The sequence below is a fragment of the Podarcis cretensis genome, assembly GCF_951804945.1.
Source record: "Podarcis cretensis genome assembly, chromosome: 5".
Lineage (NCBI taxonomy): Eukaryota > Metazoa > Chordata > Lepidosauria > Squamata > Lacertidae > Podarcis > Podarcis cretensis.
Window position 1 is genome coordinate 102,001,887 of NC_137174.1, and position 19,364 is coordinate 102,021,250.

General features: G+C 46.9%; 1 protein-coding gene across 1 annotated transcript in view; it reads left to right on the forward strand.

Moving 5' to 3' along the window:
- Positions 1-366: 366 nt before the first annotated feature.
- Positions 367-19,364, forward strand: part of LOC307217468 (MAM and LDL-receptor class A domain-containing protein 1-like) — a gene marked incomplete at its 3' end in the record, with an annotated part of 32,107 nt that continues 13,109 nt past the window's right edge. The window contains exons 1-9 of the mRNA XM_079978634.1: positions 367-482; positions 4,264-4,500; positions 6,449-6,504; positions 7,647-7,796; positions 9,603-9,865; positions 12,471-12,552; positions 15,908-15,952; positions 17,580-17,630; positions 18,290-18,439. Of these exons, the coding sequence (XP_079834760.1) occupies positions 4,433-4,500; positions 6,449-6,504; positions 7,647-7,796; positions 9,603-9,865; positions 12,471-12,552; positions 15,908-15,952; positions 17,580-17,630; positions 18,290-18,439 (865 nt within the window). The 5' untranslated portion in view covers positions 367-482; positions 4,264-4,432. The remainder of the gene's footprint in view (positions 483-4,263; positions 4,501-6,448; positions 6,505-7,646; positions 7,797-9,602; positions 9,866-12,470; positions 12,553-15,907; positions 15,953-17,579; positions 17,631-18,289; positions 18,440-19,364) is intronic.

Below are 19,364 nucleotides of genomic sequence, written 5' to 3' on the forward strand. Positions count from 1 at the left end.
CAGCTTTCTTTATGGTCCAGCTCTCACTTCCATACATCACTACTGGGAAAACCATAGCTTTAACTATATGGACCACTATATAGAAGGGTCTGGAAACTTCTGTTTCAGTGTATCTGAAGAAGTGTGCATGCACACGAAAGCTCATACCAAGAACTAACTTAGTTGGTCTTTAAGGTGCTACTGGAAGGAATTTTTTTTGTTTTGACTATGGCAGACCAACACGGCTACCTATCTGTAACTGGATATATGGACCTCTAGGAGTCTTTTTTGTTGTTGTTGTTCAAATGAGGAGGTTCTGCTGTTTTCGAGCCAGCAGGTGGCAGCACAGAACTGGCCTTTTGCTTTCCATTCCTTTTTGGACGCTACCTTGTCAGTCTCAAGCGCGCTTTGAGCAGCAGAGATTGTGGTGGAGCAATAGATGGGAAATTGCACGACATGAAAAACTTACCTGGTACACCCGGTTTTCGAAAGGAAAAGTAAAGGTAAAATCTTTTGTCCCAGTTTGGTGGGGTTTTATTGAATGCATAAAAAGAGAGGTCACATTTGTCTCTTTCACAAGTCTCTCAATTAATTTGGGATTGTTGGCATCTGTCTGTCTTGGGAGACAACAGAGGAGTGCACTTTTGGGGATGAGGTCAAACTGTTTGAAGGTTCTAGTTACAGGTAGGTAGCCGTGTTGGTCTGCCATAGTCGAAACAACAACAACAACAAAATTCCTTCCAGTAGCACCTTAAAAAGTAGAGACATCACCTTGCCAACAAAGGTCCGTATAGTAAAACCTGTGGTTTTCCCATTCGTGATGTATGGAAGTGAGAGCTGGGCCATAAAGAAGGCTGATTGCCGAAAAATGGATGCTTTTGAATTCTGGTGCTGGAGGAGACGCTTGAGAGTCCCATGGACTGCAAGAAGAACAAACCTCTCCATTCTGAAGGAAACCAGCCCTGAGTGCTCACTGGAAGGACAGATTGTGAACCTGAGGCTCCAAGACTTTGGCCACCTCATGAGAAGAGAAGACTCCCTGGAGAAGACCCTGATGTTGGGAAAGATGGTGGGCACAAGGAGAAGGGGACGACAGAGGACGAGATGGGGGGACAGTGTTCTCGAAGCTACCAGCATGAGTTTGACCAAACTGCGGGAGGCAGTGGAAGACAGGAGTGCCTGGCGTGCTCTGGTCCAGGGGGTCACGAAGAGGTGGACACAACTAAACGACTAAACAACAACAAAGCACCTTAGAGACCAACTAAGTTTGTTATTGTTATTGGTTATTGGCTTTTGTGTGCATGCACACTGACATGCACATGGTATCTGAAGAAGTGTGCAAGCACACGAAAGCTCATACCAATAACAAACTTAGTCGGTCTCTAAGGTGCTACTGGAAGGATTTTTTAAAATTTTTATTTTAAGGTTGCAGCATCTGCTGTGACTGCAGAGAACGATATGGGAGAGACATGTTTTGTTGCATCTGGGGCAGATGAAGGTGTCCGGTTGTGCTGCTGCAGATGCCTCATGATGTTTCTTCTCTCTATGCTCCTCCCAGCGGTCATTCCTCCTCCTGTCACTGCCATGGATGCACAACCTGACTGCCTCTTTCCAAGCACTGTGGTTGTCTGATTCCCACATGGTGGGAATTGCTGTTGCCAGCCTTCTGTCACATTTGCAGACATATTCAGATGTTATTCATCCTGGTATTTATAATGCAAAGTTGGCCACACCTGCTGTTCTCTCATTTCTCATGATGGTACTTTCCTCTTACCTGTCTGTATCCTATTGAAGAGATCTAGATAATTAGAGTCATCATTTTTTCTGAAGGCAGCCCTGTTCAGGGAAGCTTCTAATGTTTGATGCATTACTGTATTTTAATACTTTGTTGGAAGCTGCCCAGAGTGGCTGGGGAAGCCCAGCCAGATGGTTGGGGTATAAATATTATTATTATTATTATTATTATTATTATTATTATTATTATTAAATGTAATATGTAACTTCTCATGCCAGCCTTGGTTCGGTTCAGTTTGTATGTGTTTCTCTCATAAAGTTCTGTTTTGTTATTTGTGCTCTATGAATAGAATTTAATTTAAAAAACACTTTAAAGAGAGAGAGCAGAGATTGCAAACAAAATCAAAGTGAGCCATGCTGTAGGATGGTCCCAGTGGGTTCTGGCAAGGGCTGATGGGTGTTTTGGTGATACCTGGAGGGCAGCCGGTTGGCAGAGGCTTCCGTGTGCCGTAGTTCAAAAGAGAAAACTCTGGGAGGTGAGGAGGCAGAGCCCCAGCAGCGAGCGAGGCTGATCTGTCTCTTCCTCCACCACCTGATGAAACGAAAAGCACCTGAGCTGCAGGAAAGGGCTGTGCAGTCACTGAGCACAAAGCGTACTCCCCCAGCCCCATCTCCTGTTCCTTTATTTGACAGGTAGTCCCACTGGAAAAATTTGAAGATGTCTCCAACAGAATTGAGGAGAAGAAGATGCTTCTCTCCATCTTACATAACCAAGAGGAACAGCAGACACCCAGCTTACATTGTTGTTGTTTAGTCATGTCCGCCTCTTCGTGACCCCCTGGACCAGAGCACGCCAGGCACTCCTGTCTTCCACTGCCTCCTGCAGTTTGGTCAAACTCATGCTGGTCTCTTAGAGAACACTGTCCCACCATCTCGTCCTTCGTCGTCCCCTTCTCCTTGTGCCCTTCATCTTTCCCAACATCAGGGTCTTTTCCAGGGAATCTTCTCTTCTCATGAGGTGACCAAAGTCTTGGAGCCTCAGCTTCAGGATCTGTTCTTCCAGTGACCACTCAGGGCTGATTTCCTTCAGAATGGAGAGGTTTGATCTTCTTGCAGTCCATGGGGCTCTCAAGAGTCTCCTCCCGCACCACAATTCAGAAGCATCAATTCTTCGGCGATCAGCCTTCTTTATGGTCCAGCTCTCACTTCCATACATCACCACTGGGAAAACCAGAGCTTTTACTATAGGGACCTTTGTTGGCAAGGGGATGTCTCTACTTTTTAAGATGCTTATCCAGCTTACTAGTCGGGCATTATTTTTATTTCATGAGGTGAATAAACGACTGACGGGAAGACATGCAAATATACCTCTGGAAGCAATTCAGGATGGAGGGGCCCAGTGTCCCACATCCCTAGGGCTAGCAAAGCAGCTCTGGATCAAAGAGATTCCTGCTTATTTCTGCCTGAAGGCACCTTGCATGTTCTGGAAACTTGTGACCCAGCTAGCCGTTGGCCTGAGGCACCTCTCCCCAACCTGGTGCCCTCCAGATATTTTGGCTGCCCAGGGCTGACGGAAGTCATAGTCCAATACAACTGGAGGGCCCCCAGTTGGGCAACGTTGGCCTGAGAGAGACCATCTCCCCCTTTTGAGATCCTGTCTGGAGGGATGCTGCCGTTCAGGGGAAACAGTGAGCCTTTCAACGCCATTGATGGCAGGGTCAGACCACACGACCATTCTCTCTGTTGGAACCCGTGTAAATGAGCTCGTGTGTGTGTGTGATTTGGCTGTGTGTCAAAAAAATCTATTGAATTCTTTTTTTTATAGAATATTTATTAAAGTTTTCAAGAAATAATACAATGTAAAATAAGAAAAGAAAAGAAAGAAAGAAAGAAAGAAAGAAAGAAAGAAAGAAAGATAACAAAAATACAAAAATACAAAGATACAAAAGTAATTAAAAACACATAAAATTCCCATTACTTATTTTCTTTTAACTTATTTTCCAGACCTCCTCATACCTCCCTTTCTTGTATTCCAATTCAAATTGTTAGTTCAACAAATCCTCACCATTAGTTTTTACTTATTTCTAAGCCTTATTTTTCATATCTCTTAAGCATTACAGCTGGAAACCACTTAATTTCTGTCCAACATCATGCCAGACCTTAAAAATCTATTGAATTCAGCCCTCTTACACACACACACACACACACACACACACACACACACACACACAAACACACACACACTGTAATTGACCACGTTGTGCTTCTCCAACACCCACGACTTGAAGGATCTGTATGTACTTGAACTTTCATGAGACTCGGTTGAACAGGTGCAAATCCAGTGGGAACAGTAGCTTCCTGGGAGATTTGCACAGGTGGAGTGGGGTTTTGGGTTCTTAGTCATCCTTCTAGATTTGGCCACCAAGCCCAACTTAAAACTTCGCACTGCATTGGGACGCTGGTCCTGAGAGGGTAGGTAGAAAGAAGGGGTCTCCCTGAGCGAAAGCTGACAGCCACCTTTCCCTTTTCCGCTTGCTCACACCTGCCCAGACGGGTTTTTATGGCCACCTCCGCTCAGCCCAGCTCCTCTTACGGACAGGTGACTCTGAGACTGTGGCTGTGACAGGTGACGTTTTCACTCTGCTCCTGGCTTGCAAAGGCGATGGATTAAGATTATGTTGAGGGCACCAGAAAGAGTTTTTTGTTCATCCAATGCAGCATGGGAACCCTGCAGTCTCTCCAGATTATCGGGTTTCTCCTCTGCCTCTCGGTGATGGATATCAAAGGGTAAGTTATTCTGTCTCCCACATCCTGAGTTAACTATCCTCCTGCCAAACATAAAATGCATTTATCCACTGTCCATGTCAAGGAGCGGGAATCATCCTGTTCCAGCGAGGGCTGGTGTGCAAATCTTCTTCTTCTCCCCACTTCTCTGGGGGAAGAAGAGAAGCCAGTGCTGGCTTTTGGCCTGGCTGACAACTGAAGTCCAAGGCGGACCCTGGATGTGCTTTGGAAAGAGGACATTTCCATCCCTTCCACCGAGTCAACAGCCAAGTTGCCCATTATGTCAAATCCTGCTGCCTCTTCTTGCTTGAATAGGCAGCTTTAGACTCCTGGGCACAAAAGAGTTGTGTTTCTTTCTCTCTTTTTTATGGCATTGCATGTTCTGCTTGTGTTGTGCATTGTATCCTTCCTTGGAGTCAAGCAAGTTGGATGGCTATGTCAATATTGTTAATAAATAAATAACCACAGATGCTTTTATACAGATAGCTGGCAATGTACACTTTGCATTCCGCTAGTTAGCAGTCTGCATACAGTTTCAGAGAGCAAATATTCATGGCTAACGGTCCCCACCGTGAAAAAGATTCAGCTCTCCTCACATTTAGCATAGTGTCTTGTGGCATCTTGAAGACAAATGTATGATGTCATAAGGTGTGACAGAGTGGTATGAACAACCCCTTGTTAAATCCTTGGAGGCAAACTGCACAGTCACATAAGGTGGGGTATAAATATAAATAGTTGTTTGCACCTTTTTGTAAAACAGCAGTAAAAAAAAGCTCTTTTGCAGGGGAGGGGCTTTAAAGTAGAGGAAGGGGAGAGGTGCAGTGATTTACCCTTCCCATGCTTACAGTTTCTTTGCCATAAATTGCCCCCTCCCCAAACAATTTTTCTCTGCTAAGGCAGGAGGTTGTGGGGCAGAGCTGCTTCCCTCCACCCACCCACCTTCCCTCCCCTATTGTTTTAAGCACTGTCACCATTAACAGCTTCAGTCCAGGGCAGCTGCACATGGTTTTGCTCCAATGCCGCCAGTGGCAGTTGGCTAGACCTGATGATGGAGAAGAGAGAGATTTGCTGCAGCTGTTTTCAGATCGGAGAAATGTAGCGAAGACAGAGGGAGAGCCCAGACAGGCATTCCTTGGGGGGGGGGGTGCTGTCCATACATCCATTCAACGCCCCTAGTATCAAAGTGCCACGTTTACATTCCCCTGCTTTAATCCAAAATTCCTCCTGCCCTAAATTACCATATTTTTTGCTCTATAAGACGCACCTTTTCCCTCCTAAAATAAGGGGAAATGTGTGTGCGTGTTATGGAGCGAATGCAGGCTGTGCGGCTATCCCAGGCTGCGCAGCGCTTCCTCTTGCTGTTCTAGCTTCTAGCTTAGCCGCGTGAAGCCTCCGCAGGGCAGCGGGGAGCCTTCATCACTGACAGGCTGTCCTTCTCCCACTTTGTAGAAAAGCCCACAAGAGCCGTGCTCCCTTTAAAGAGAGCGCGGCTCTTGGCTGGTTTTTGTGGGAGGTGGGCGAAGGGACAGAGGGCAGCCTCTTCCGGGCAGGGGGAGCCTTCATCCTGCTGCCGTGCGGAGGCTTCGCACGGCTATCCCAGAAGCCAGATCCCTCTTGATGTTCTGGCTTCTGAGATTCAGAATATTTTTTTTCTTGTTTTCCTCCTCCAAAAACTAGGTGCGTCTTATAGTCTGGTGCGACTTATAGAGCGAAAAATACGGTATGCAGCTGAAATGAAGAACTGCTGGGGTTTTGAGTGGAGATGCTGTGAGTTGCTTTCTGTCCTGGTAGTCAAAACAAGCCCCCATTCCTAGCCTGAAGCTTTCTTCATTCTCTTCGTGTGTCTTTTATACCTGACTCGGTTGTCAGATCTCTGGGTTCTGATTAAAAAAGCAACGCGATTCCTGCAAGACTGCCTACGCCTGACCTAATCTGCTTACATCTCTCCTAGCAGGGCAGAAGAAAGAGTTCCAACCCTTACTAGGGATGCCTGGGCTTATGACACAGGTAGGCACCTCTCTTGGCAACTCTCCTTTGTGGAACGGCTCCTGTCGCTCCTGCCCAGCGGCCCATGGAGCCCCATGCCTCCATCTCGTGATGCTTCTGTGCACGGCTGTCTTTAGCAGATACACCACCAGCGTGCAAAGATCCGGCCAGCACCCCCAAATTTAATTTAGTACCCAAATTAACTTTTATTACGCTTATGTCAGACACCATGCTTATGCCTTGTTTATGAAAGAAGGGAGGGAAAAGAAACGAACTTTTTTGTTTGCTCATTTCTTTAGTAAAGGTAAAGGTACCCCTGCCCGTACGGGCCAGTCTTGACAGACTCTGGGGTTGTGCGCTCATCTCACTCTAGAGGCCAGGGGCCAGCGCTGTCCGGAGACACTTCCGGGTCACGTGGCCAGCGTGACATCGCTGCTCTGGCCAGAGCCAGAGCCAGAGCCAGAGCCGCACACGGAAACGCCGTTTACCTTCCCGCTGGTAAGCGGTCCCTATTTATCTACTTGCACCCGGAGGTGCTTTCGAACTGCTAGGTTGGCAGGCGCTGGGACCGAGCAGCGGGAGCGCACCCCGCCGCAGGGATTCGAACCGCCGACCTTTCGATCGGCAAGTCCTAGGCGCTGAGGCTTTAACCCACAGCGCCACCTGCGTCCCTTATTTCTTTACAATACACTTATACTTAAGTATGCAACACCACCACACTTAAACTTATAAGTATTGCTTAGGCACCTACTTAGGAGAAACATCAGTTGTGTCAAAGGTGCCCACGCTGACTCACCGTGCTGCCGCATAGCAGCTCAATACAATACGTAACATAATATTTTGATGTAAGAGTTAGTTTCCCATGCACGGCGCTGTTGAGAATGACAAGCGCCGCCGCTGGCGTGGCGCGCCTTTGGGAAATGTGCACACAAAGTCGAAAGTCCTTTAGTGAAACAGTAGGTATACATTTCGGTAATACCTAGGTATATACGTGTTTTGTTTTTCTAGCTTGATCAAAATTATTTATTATTTCATAACAGGTAGATGGTTAAGAGCTTAGGTGGCTTCAGCTGCGGGCACCTAGTGCCCCCCAGAATTCAGCAGCCGGGTGCCCTGCACCCCTTGCACCCCCGGGTAAAGATGGCCCTGCTTCTGTGTTCCAGGCATCCTAGCCAGCTGTGACTTCAATGACAACCTCAATCCCTTTTGCAACTGGAAACAGTCCTGTAGCAGTAGCTTTGGAAGCTGGATCCAGAGTAGAGGTGGAATGCCGACCCTCGGAACAGGCCCAGAGGGGGATTATCCTGATGGAAGTAGGTGTTGGTTTTGTGGCAACACAGCCAAAGATTCACCAAAGGCGGGTGGGGTGGGATGGGTGAGGGAGAATATATGGGCAGATGACCGGGAGGGAGGAAGGAAGGAAGGAAGGAAGGAAGGAAGGAAGGAAGGAAGGAAGGAAGGACGGGGGTGCTCATTCAATCTGCAGATGACGCCAAACTGGCAGGGGTAGCTAATGCCACAGAAGGCAGAACTGGGATTCAAGATGACCCAAACAGATTGGAGAACTGGGCGCAAGCTAACACAGTGAATTTCAGTAGAGGCACATGTGAGGTTCTGCACTTAGGCAGGAAGAAGCAGTTGCACAAATGTAAGATGGGGGGCACCTGCCAGTCGTACTGGTGAAAATAAGTTTGAACAATAAGTTGTGAGGCCTCTCCTTCCTATACAGCAGTACCTTGGTTTATGAACGTAATCCGTTCCGGAAGTCAGTTCTTAAACCAAAGCATTCTTAATCCAAGTTGTTCATAAACTAAGCTGTTCTTAAACCAAGGTACCAGTGTAATATACTAGGTTTAGTATATATTATATATATTATATAATATATTAGGATTAGGACTTTGTAAGAATGAGTCCTGATTTTGCTGTTATCTTACAGCATTTCTCAGCGTTCTCTCCTTCGCTGGAGGTTTTTAGGCAGAGGCTGGATAGCCACCTGTCAGGGATTCTTTACTTGTGATTCCTTCATCACAAGAGATCCCTTCCACCTCTGTGGTTCAGCATAACTTCCCATTTCTCCTACCATGCTATCATATTTGAGCTCGTTTGCTACAAAGAGCTGACTTTGCATCACTTCCTGCGCAGTCTGAAACCCAGTCCATCCATTCCAAACCCTGTTCAGCACAGTCATGTGACCTAGAGCCCAGTCCCCCAAAACTTCTGCTCATACGCACAGCTCAGCTGGCAGCAGCCCCTCCCAGAGTCTCCTGAATGGAGTTTGGAAAAGGGTAACTTTTGCTGGCAAGGCTTCTGTGTCCAAGGCAGCTGTCTCCCAGCTCCATCTGGTACGCAGGATGAGACCCTCCCTGCCTGCGGACTGTCTCGCCAGAGTGGTGCATGCTCTGGTTATCTCCCACTTGGACTACTGCCATGCACTCTACATGGGGCTTCCTTTGAAGGTGACCCGGAAACTACAACTAATCCAGAACGCGGCAGCTAGACTGGTGACTGGGGGCGGCCGCCGAGACCACATAACACCGGTCCTGAAAGACCTACATTGGCTCTCGGTATGTTTCTGAGCACATTTCAAAGTGTTGGTGCTGACCTTGAAAGCCCTAAACAGCCTCAAAGGCCCAGTAGACCTGAAGGAGTGTCTCCACCCCCATCATTCAGCCCGGACACTGAGGACCAGCTCCAAGGGCCTTCTGGCAGTTCCCTCACCGCAAGAAGCAAAGCAACAGGGAACCAGGCAGAGGGCCTTCTCGGTAGAGGCACCCGCCCGTCAAACGCCCTCCCACCTGATGTCAAAGAGATAAACAACTACCGGACTTTCAGAAGACACCTGAAGGCAGCCCCGTTTAGGGAAGCTTTTAATGTTTGATGCATTACTGCATTTTAATATTTTGTTGGAAGCCACCCAGAGTGGCTGGGGAAGCCCAGCCAGATGGGCGGGGTATTAATAATAAATTATTTATCATTATTATTATTATTTATTCCTGTTGTCAGGACCCCTCTGCCTGTAGCTCTTGCGTTGCGTCCCAAAGCGCTTGCTCTCTGCTTCCAAGCAGAGGCCCCCAAAGGAGAGTTTACAAATTTTCTGTGTGTTTCATTTCTCCTTCCAGAGGGCTATTTCATCTACCAAGAAGCCAGCAACCTCCTTCCATTTGACACCACCACCCTTGAGAGTCAGGAGCTTGTGGTCTCTGGGGAAATATGCATCGATTTCTGGTATCACATGTCCGGCTCAGAGGATTCAAACGAGCTGAAAGTTGTCATCTTGACCGATGAGGACGAATTCATGTTGTGGCATCAAAAGGGGGCTCAGAGCTTGGACTGGCTGCATGGGTCCATATCCGTGCATTTCTTGAGAGAGAGGGACATCAAGGTAAGACATATGAAAGCACTCTGTGCTGTATACATGACTGGGGAGCGTGAAGAGAAGAAAGCAAGCAAAATGACGCTTGCATGTTCATCAACTACATTAATTTAGCATTACCAGATGTCCCCGGTTTCCGAGGACAGTCCCCAGATTTGCAAATCCGTCCCCGGACAATTACCGTCCCCAGAATGTCCCCAGATTTGCAAATCTGTTCCCGGGAAATGTGGCAGCGGCAGCCTCAGCAGCCCGGAGCCAGCCTGGTAGTGCAGTTGGCTTCAGGAGCTGCTCACTGCTGTGGCGCCCGCCATTTTGCCTCACTGGAAGTCCCCGGGTACCACGGCAGCAAGCAGCTCCTGAAGCCAGCCAGAGCCAACTGTGCTACCAGACTGCCTCCAGGCTGCTGACTGCCTCTGCCATCGCCACTGCCAAAGGGGAACTGGGGACGTCCGGCGGTACAGATCTCCTGCCCCCTTCCCCCTTTGTTTTGACTGATCGGGGGAGGCTCGGAGTTGCGGGCGGGCGGGTATTGCCCAGTTTTTTAAAAACTCTGCGCATTTATGTTTCACAGGGTGGGAAAGAAGGGCTTTGCACCTTGCCTGGCAGAGAAACCGTGTGCCTTGCACCCCTCCTGGGCAATGGCTGCCCGCCCACAACTCTTGAGCCTCCCTAATGTGTCAAAACAAAGGGGGAAGGAGATAGGGGAAAGCTCGGGAGTCATGGGTGGGCGGTGCGCCGTTGCCCAGTTTTTAAAAAGCTCTGCATATTTATGTTTCACAAGGTGCAAAAGATGGGCTTTGCACCTTTATACAATATGCATGTGTGCTTGGGCCCAGGGTCTTTTAATAATAATAATAATAATAATAATAATAATAATAATAATAATAATTTTTATTTATATCCCGTCCTCCCCAGCCAAAGCCGGGAGCGGCTAACATCAAATGTATAACACATTAACATAAAATCAGATAATCAATTAAAATACATCCTCAAATCAGATCAGGATCAGAAAAAAATCCAATCAGATGGCAACCCACAGATTAGGCTTGGGGACCTTAAATACTCACCAGGCCCAACTGTTTGTGCTGAACTTATATGGCCTGAGAGAAAAATTGGGAGGCCACTTTTGCCTCAACATCCCCACTACTGACTCCCTGTTGCTACTCAGCTTCCAAAAAAAAAAAAAAAAGTGTCCCCGGATTCATTGAAAAAAATCTGGTAACCATACATTAATTGCCTTTTTCTGTAGTGATATAGAACAGGGTTGAGCAATGTGGGGTTCTCCTAGGCAGAAGAGAATGCTGCACTAGATGAGCACCTTCTGGGCCTGATCCAGGAAGACCCTTCTTGCGTTCCCAAGCTAGATCAGGAGCAACTCATAGATATTTGTGTGGGATTGAGGTAGATTGGCAAGATCCTCTGTCTCCGTATTGCCAGAACAACAGCAACAACAAAATAACCATCTTTCCTTAAATTACATGGCAGAAATTATTTATTTGGACAATTTATATATACCACTTATATTTAAACAAAGTGTAAGTTTTCAATGTATCCCAGATAAACAGCAAATAAAAAACCTCCCAGAGAGTTTCCACATTCTGCAAAGCATCAATTTACACACTGCTAGAAAAATCAGATACAAAGTTGCAAGAACAGTAATCCCCCAAACAAAATAAAAATCAGGAAATAAAATATTGCAATTGAAAATCAGCTAAAAAGAATTCCACATTTTTAAATAGTATGACTGACAATTAGACAAAGAAAATAATAGAATGGTTGAACCATAGTTGGACGGTTCCCTGAGGTCCTCTGGTCTAGTCCAGACCCCAGCAATGCAGAAATCGCAGCTCAAACATCCCTGCCAGGTGACCACCCAATCTCTGCTTAGAAACCTCCATCAAGGAGAGCCCACCACTTTCCGATGGAATTTCTTCCACTGCTGAGCAGCTCTTCCTGTCAGAAAGTTCTTCCTGATGTTTAGTCGAAATCTCCTCTCTCGTAACCTGAAGCCTTGGGTTCGAGTCCTGCCAAGCCACAGCTGACTCTCGGCAGGACCAATATAAAGTAAGTGGCACATAAGCAGCACATGGAACGCTATCAAACCATTCTACGTTCTAAATCTTATATTAATAATCCAAAAATTGAGAGAGCTATGTACAAGATCTACTACAGAAGCCACAAACAGAAAACTCATTCAAATTGTGTCCAAAAGGAAGATTCAGTCTTTAAAGTTCCTTTAACCAGGCTCCTGTAGATATCAGCAAAGGTGAGTTTGATCAAACAAAGTCTCAGCGATGTTGCGCTCAAGGGTTAGATATCAACGAGGGTAAGTTTGATCAAACGAAGTGTCAGTGATGTTACGCACAAGAGTTAGACAGGGTGCCGGCGTTCGTCACCTGTTATGCCCACGAACCTATCTCAGTTTTGGGGATATTAATATAAGATTTAGAACGTAGAATGGTTTGGTAGCGTTCTGTGTGCCGCTTATGTGCTGCTTAATTTATACTGGTCTACTACGAGAATTGGCAGCATAAGTTCATTTCTTCAGACTCTGGGCAAGGCCGCTTTGTCTGACTGGGGACTAGGCTGTGTTGCTTTAATTCTCCTTCACAAGGTGGCCTTTGTGGCGATCCGAGGGTTGACGGAAGACGGCGACACAGCGCTGGACAACGTGGCTGTCAGGAGTGGGCCTTGCGGTAAGCAAACTTTTCCTCCGGGTTTCAATCCTAACTGGAACAGGAATAACTGCATGACGGTGCTCAGCAGTGGGCTTGTGATACCCACAGAAAGGCCAGGGCCCTGTTTTTGCAAAACAGCAGCAGGAGATCAAAGTGCCCTGATTATATCAGGACATTCCTGCAAGTTATCCGCGTGAAAAATAAATCCCTTTCAGGAGAACACAGGGTTCCTGTGTCTACGCCTTTGTGGATCAAGTATAGCAGGATAAAGGGTGATTTGGAGGAAATGAGTAGCCAGTCCTGTGACACCACCAGCACTCAAATTTAGTGGAAGCAAAAGCTCCGTACAGTGATACCTTCATTCTCAAACTTAATCCGTTCCCGAAGTCTGTTCCAAAACCAAAGCGTTCCAAAACCAAGGCGTGCTTTCCCATAGAAAGTCATGCAAAACAGATGAAACTTTTAAAAATAGCCCCTAAAACAGCAATTTAACATGAATTTTACTATCTCATGAGAGCATTGATCCCTAAAATAAAATCAATGTACTGTACTATAAAATAAATAAGACAGTATTGTAGATAATAAAAATAAAAATAATTTTTTTTTCTTACCTGCACTGCATTGTTTGAATGGGGGGGTTGTTATCCATTTCAGCAGTCACACAATCAATCAGTAGCTGAACTGGGTTCCACACTGGGTTCCACACAGTCACGAAAACAAATTAACCGAAAAAGCCTCAAAAACAAAAACGCAACATAAGTAGCAAAAACAAGAGAGCCAAACTTAATCCATTCCGGAAGTCCATTTGACTTCCGAAATGTTTGAAAACCAAGGTGCAGCTTCTGATTAGTGCAGGCGCCCCAGAAACAATAGCCAACAGCCACATCAGACGTTTGGCTTCCGAAAGACGTTGGAAAACCGGAACACTTCCACTCACCTCACAGAGTGTTTGTTGTGGGGGAGGAAGGGAAAGGAGAATGTTAGCCGCTTTGAGACTCCTTAAAGGGAGTGAAAGGCGGGATATCAAATCCAAACTCTTCTTCTTCTTCTTCTTCTTCACTTGCTTCCGGGTTTTCGGCGTTTGAGAACCAAGCTACCACTGTATTCCAAATACATTTGTAAAGGTGTTTGAGGAAACTGAGTTCACTTATTGGTTACAGCAGAGCATGCAGCCAGTTCCTGGGACAGCTGCAGCCACACCTTAATGCAACAAGATATCCCTTGGCCTTTTACAAATTAGCCGCTAGTACAGGCTAATTTAGGGACGCGGGTGACACTGTAGGTTAAACCACAGAGCCTAGGGCTTGCCGATCAGAAGGTCAGCGGTTCGAATCCCCACGACGGGGTGAGCTCCTGTTGCTCGGTCCCTGCTCCTGCCAACCTAGCAGTTCGAAAGCATGTCAAAGTGCAAGTAGATAAATAGGTACTGCTCTGGCAGGAAGGTAAAGGGTGTTTCCATGCGCTGCTCTGGTTCACCAGAAGCGGCTTAGTCATGCTGGCCACATTACCCGGAAACTGTACTCCGGCTCCCTCGGCCAATAAAGCGAGATGAGCGCCGCAACCCCAGAGTCGGTCACGACTGGACCTAATGGTCAGGGGTCCCTTTACCTTTAAAGGGTATTTAGGACACGGGTGGCACTGTGGTCTAAACCACAGAGCCTAGGGCTTGCTGATCAGAAGGTTGGTGGTTCAAATCCTAGCAATGGGGTGAGCTCCCGTTGCTCTGTCCCTGCTCCTGCCAACCTAGTAGTTCGAAAGCATGTCAAAGTGCAAGTAGATAAATAGGTACCACTCCAGCGGGAAGGTAAACGGCGTTTCCGTGTGCTGCTTTGGTTCGCCAGAAGCGGCTTAGTCCTGCTGGCCACATGACCTGGAAGCTGGACGCCGGCTCCCTCGGCCAATAAAGCGAGATGAGCGCCGCAACCCCAGAGTCGGTTACGACTGGACCTAATGGTCAGGGGTCCCTTTACCTTTACTTTGCAGGCTAATTTAAAGCTAATCCACATACAGCTGCTCAAGTCTATCTCAACTAGGGATGTAAGAAGGCAGCAAATTCCATCCCATTCTGGGTTGTGATCGTCACTGTTTCTATCCCACCACAGTTTAGCTTGTTCCTCTCACTCTCCGCTATGGTTGAAACATACGTAATTATTTATATAATCAATTACTTGATTTATGTTATTGATTACATTATTTACATTTCAAGGGAACATCAGAAGCAACATAGAAAATAATGTGATTATTTGCATAATGTTTGCCAACTGAAAAAACAACCATAGCAAATACAGTATCCACTTGGGTGATTTCCGTTCCTGACCTTGGGTGATCATGCAAAGCCCAGAAATTTCTGCTGGCATTTCCATTTCCAAGAGAATTCTCCAAAATCTGCCACCTCAGCTCACCTGTGACTTTGCAACTCTAACAAAATACCCAAATACCCACATCTCTTTTGAACAATTTTCACATGGGCCTTAAGTCAGTTTGTAACTGCTTAAGTTACAAGATTAAGATTTTTTTTGGGGGGGGGGGAATATACGATGAATTAAAAAAGATGATAGGGATAACTTTTACTAAAAAACTGGAGGCATTTCTATTAAGTATTTTAGATAAAGAGATCCCAAAAAATCTAAGAGAGGTATTCTTGTATGCAACCGCAGCGGCTCGTATACTTGTGGCCAAGGGATGGAAATATCATGAGGCTCCAAAAATAACAGATTGGCAAATCAAATTGCAGGAATTGGTGGAGACGGCTCAATTGACTAGCATACTCAGAGAAAACTAAAAGCAAAAATTTGCGGAAAAATGGGATGGTTATAGAAGATACGTTCAAAAATACAATAATAGTTTTGACTCCATGCTAGCATTTGAGTGATAAAGGAACTAAAAGGAGGTGGACAACATTTAAGGATTTATTATGTTTTCAGAATGTATTAGAAAAATTATATAGAAAGGTTTATTGTTTTGTGTACATTCAAATGTAACATAAAATATATGCAAAGGGACTTGACAAGAAGTCAAAGTTGAAGAAAAGATTTTGGAAGATAAAAGGGGGAAAATATTTACTTTCATTATTATCATTTTGTGTGCGTGTGTGGGTGTCTGCACATATGTGTGTCGTTGTATGCAATGTTTGGGAGGAAATAAGATGGTAAATAACAAATAACAAACTAAATATCGATGTATGTATTTTTTATTTCTTAATTATATTTAGTGGTAGTATGGCTGTATTGTTTTTTGTAACATAAAATCATTCAATAAATCAGTTTGTAACTGCTGAGTCATAGCCTGGGACTCTATGAAATAAGATGACGGACGTTATAACTGGTCAGTTTCTTCAACTCTCAGTACATAATAATTTTCTTTATTCCTCCAGATGTCTCCAGTTCTACGACTCTTCCTACAACAATCCCAGAAACAAGTGAGCCAGAAATTTGGGGGGAAATGTACACAATTCAAAGATGGTCAGAGGGAACAGGCTATGATTAGATTAACTAGTTAATGGCCAAGCCTAGTGTCAGTGTGAGTCTGGAAAGACCTGGGTTGGAATATCTACTCAGCTATGAAGCCGATTCGATGGTCTTGTGACCACCACGCTCCACTTTGAACCTAACCAGCCTCAAAGACCTGCTTTGAGGATGGAATGAATGGAGGGTCGAAGAAACCAGGACAAAACAACGGAAATGAAACAAAGATCTGGAGTGCCAGAGACCGAGGAACTGGATGTTAGTACAACAGGGGATGAGTTAAGACAGGGGTCAGCAAACTTTTTCAGCAGGGGGCCGGTCCACTGTCCCTCAGACCCTGTGGGGGGCTGGACTATATTTTGAAGGGGGGGAAATGAACGAATTCCTATGCCCCACAAATAACCCAGAGATGCATTTTAAATCAAAGCACACATTCTACTCATGTAAAAGCACGCTGATTCCCAGACCATCCGCGGGTTGGATTTGGAAAGCGATTGGGCCGGATCCGGCCCCTGGGCCTTAGTTTGCCTACCCATCTCTTTACCCATAGGAACTATTAAAAGAAAACCTTTACAGAAAGTTAAAACTTAGATCAGGGGTCAGCAACCTTTTTCAGCAGGGGGCCGGTCCACTGTCCATCAGACCCTGTGGGGGGCTGGACTATATTTTGGGGGGGGGGATGAACAAATTCCTATGCCCCACAACCCAGAGATGCATTTTAAACCAAAGCACACATTCTACTCATGTAAAAACACGCTGATTCCCGGACCGTCCGCAGGTTGGATTGAGAAGGCGATTGGGCCGGATCTGGCCCCCGGGCCTTAGGTTGCCAACCCATGAGTTAAGAGAACAATGCAACAGCGAGGGGCCTTTTGCTTGCTTCCCAGTTTGTCAGTTCCTTCTGTTCAGTGTGATTCCTCCTGTTACGTTGCTGTGGCCTTTCCATTAACAATAAGTTAAGAGAACTACAGCAGGTAGCGAGCGGGGACTTATCACCTTCTGACCACATACCCATCATCTGTCCCACTTGGGGACATCCCATGTCTTCATGGCAGAGCACGGAAGCCATTTGGGGTGCTGTGCTCTCGTGTGATTTGGGGCTGCATTCTTGCCCCCCCCCAAAGGACTTTTCTGGAGCTGTGGTCTTGTGCAGCGGTTTTGGGGCACCATGCCTTTAAAAAAGCGCTTTCCAGGACTGTGATCTCATGTGGGTCATGTGACTTGGAAGATGGCGTCCCGGTTTTTCCCCTGTGTTGCTTTGGAGTGAACCCATCTTGGGAACAGAGTCCATCTACCCCAGTATTACTGAGTCCATCTACCCCAGTATTGTCTGCACTGACTGACAGCAGCTCTCCAGGATTTCAGGCAGGGGTCTCATCCAACCCTACTTGGAGATGCTGGGGATTGATGCTGAGATCTACTGCACTCAGCGCTCTGCCACTGAGCGACGGCCATTCAGTATCACATCAGTTGAGGTTTTGGAAATGCACCAATTGAAGCGATCAATTAATCAGTAGAAAGGTGGGTGACTGGTGAGCTCAAAGACACATCCCTAAGTTGACCCTGTCCTTCATTCTTCAGCACCTCTCTTCACCACCCCACTGTGGACAACCATGCCAACTCCTGCACCAGGTATGCGGACACGATGGGAACCTAGAGACTGAGCCCATGGCGGGGAGCATTGAGAGGGAAGCAGCTCTCTGCCCTGGTAGAAACCCCACATCTCCCCTACTTGTCTTGCTCAGGGATGGACCACCTGGTCCCTTAGAAGATAGCAAACCTCCCTGCCTGGCTGGCTCTAACAGGGAGCAGCTACTTCCTCCTAGCTGGGTCCATGCAGCCTGGGGTCACAGGGAGGGGGACAAGGGACCATCAGCTGGAGGGGAGAGAGAAGGGGGCAGATGCACAGAATGAAGTGGGCTTCCCTCCAGAGTTTCCATCAGGGAACCCACCAGCAATTCCACTGGGCCTTCCATGGATGCACACGAACCCTTCTCTTTCTTGCTTCACCAGCATGATATAGTGGTTAAGAGCCGTGGACTCGTAATCTGGGGAACCGGGTTCGCTTCCCTGCTCCTCCACATGCAGCTGCTGGGTGACCTTGGGCCAGTCGCACTTCTGTGAAGTCTCTCAGCCCCACTCACCTCACAGAGTGTTAGTTGTGGGGGAGGAAGGGAAAGGAGAATGTTAGCCGCTTTGAGACTCCTTCGGGAAGTGATAAAGCGGGATATCAAATCCAAGCTGCTGCTCTTCTTCTTCTTCTTCTTCTTCTTCTTCTTCTTCTTCTTCAGACCCCTGGGCTCACTGCGATTTCTCTTGCTCCTTTGACGTGGACTTCTGCTCCTGGAGACAGCTGCCCTCAGACGCATTTGACTGGAAGCGGCACAAAGGCCCCACATCCTCAGCAGACACTGGGCCGCCCTATGACCACACTTCAGGAGGTGAGGGGCAGACCGTCGCCACTGCAGGAAGCCTTCCAGAGGGCCACTGTCTCCTGACACTCTAAAAGAAATGTGAGAGGCCCTCAAAGACAGCTGGAGGCAGAATGTTTTCGATGCTTGAAGTTTGCTGTGTTATTATTATGTTGGAAGCCACCCAGAGAGGCTGGGACAACGGAGGCAGATGGGCAGAGTATCAATATTATTATTATTATTATTGTTGTTGCTTAGACTTCTTAGATTGCAGCAGCGGCAGCCCTGGAATCTGGGCACCTTATTCAACATACAGTGCTGGCAAACTGCCAGACGAGGGTGAAATTCCCTGCTGCACTAGAGCAGGAATGTCCAACAGGTTGATCACGATCTACTGGTAGATCCCTGGGAGGTTTTGGTCGATCACGGTCGATCCCTGGGTCCCTTTCCTTAGCGTTTGCAAAATAGAATCTGGCCCTGCCCCCTCGCCCTGCCCGCCATTGTTTCACGATCTGCAGAACAGAAGATGGAGTTCACTCATTGAGGCTGCTTGTTTCCCCAGCAACCTGTTGGTGAGTGGCTGTTCCTCTTCCTCCCCCAAAATCCCCCCCCCAATGGGGCTTTCCTCCTCCCAAAAAGAAGCTCAAAATCTGAAATATACTCGGAGTCCTGCAGTGATTTCATGCTCTCTATTGCAGCTTGTAAAACAGTAATTGAATTTCCCCCAAAACCTCAGGCTCCAGTATATCTGAAGGAGCGTCTCCACCCCCATCGTTCTACCCGGACACTGAGGTCCAGTGCTGAGGGCCTTCTGGCAGCTCAGCAACTTTGCCCTGAACCCATCACTGCCAGTTTTTAATTCCGTAAGTAGATCGTAGTCTCTTGGGAGTTGGCCACCCCTGGCAACCCCTGGACTAGAGCATCATTCCTGCCAGTGGCCCAAAGGTCTTTTAAA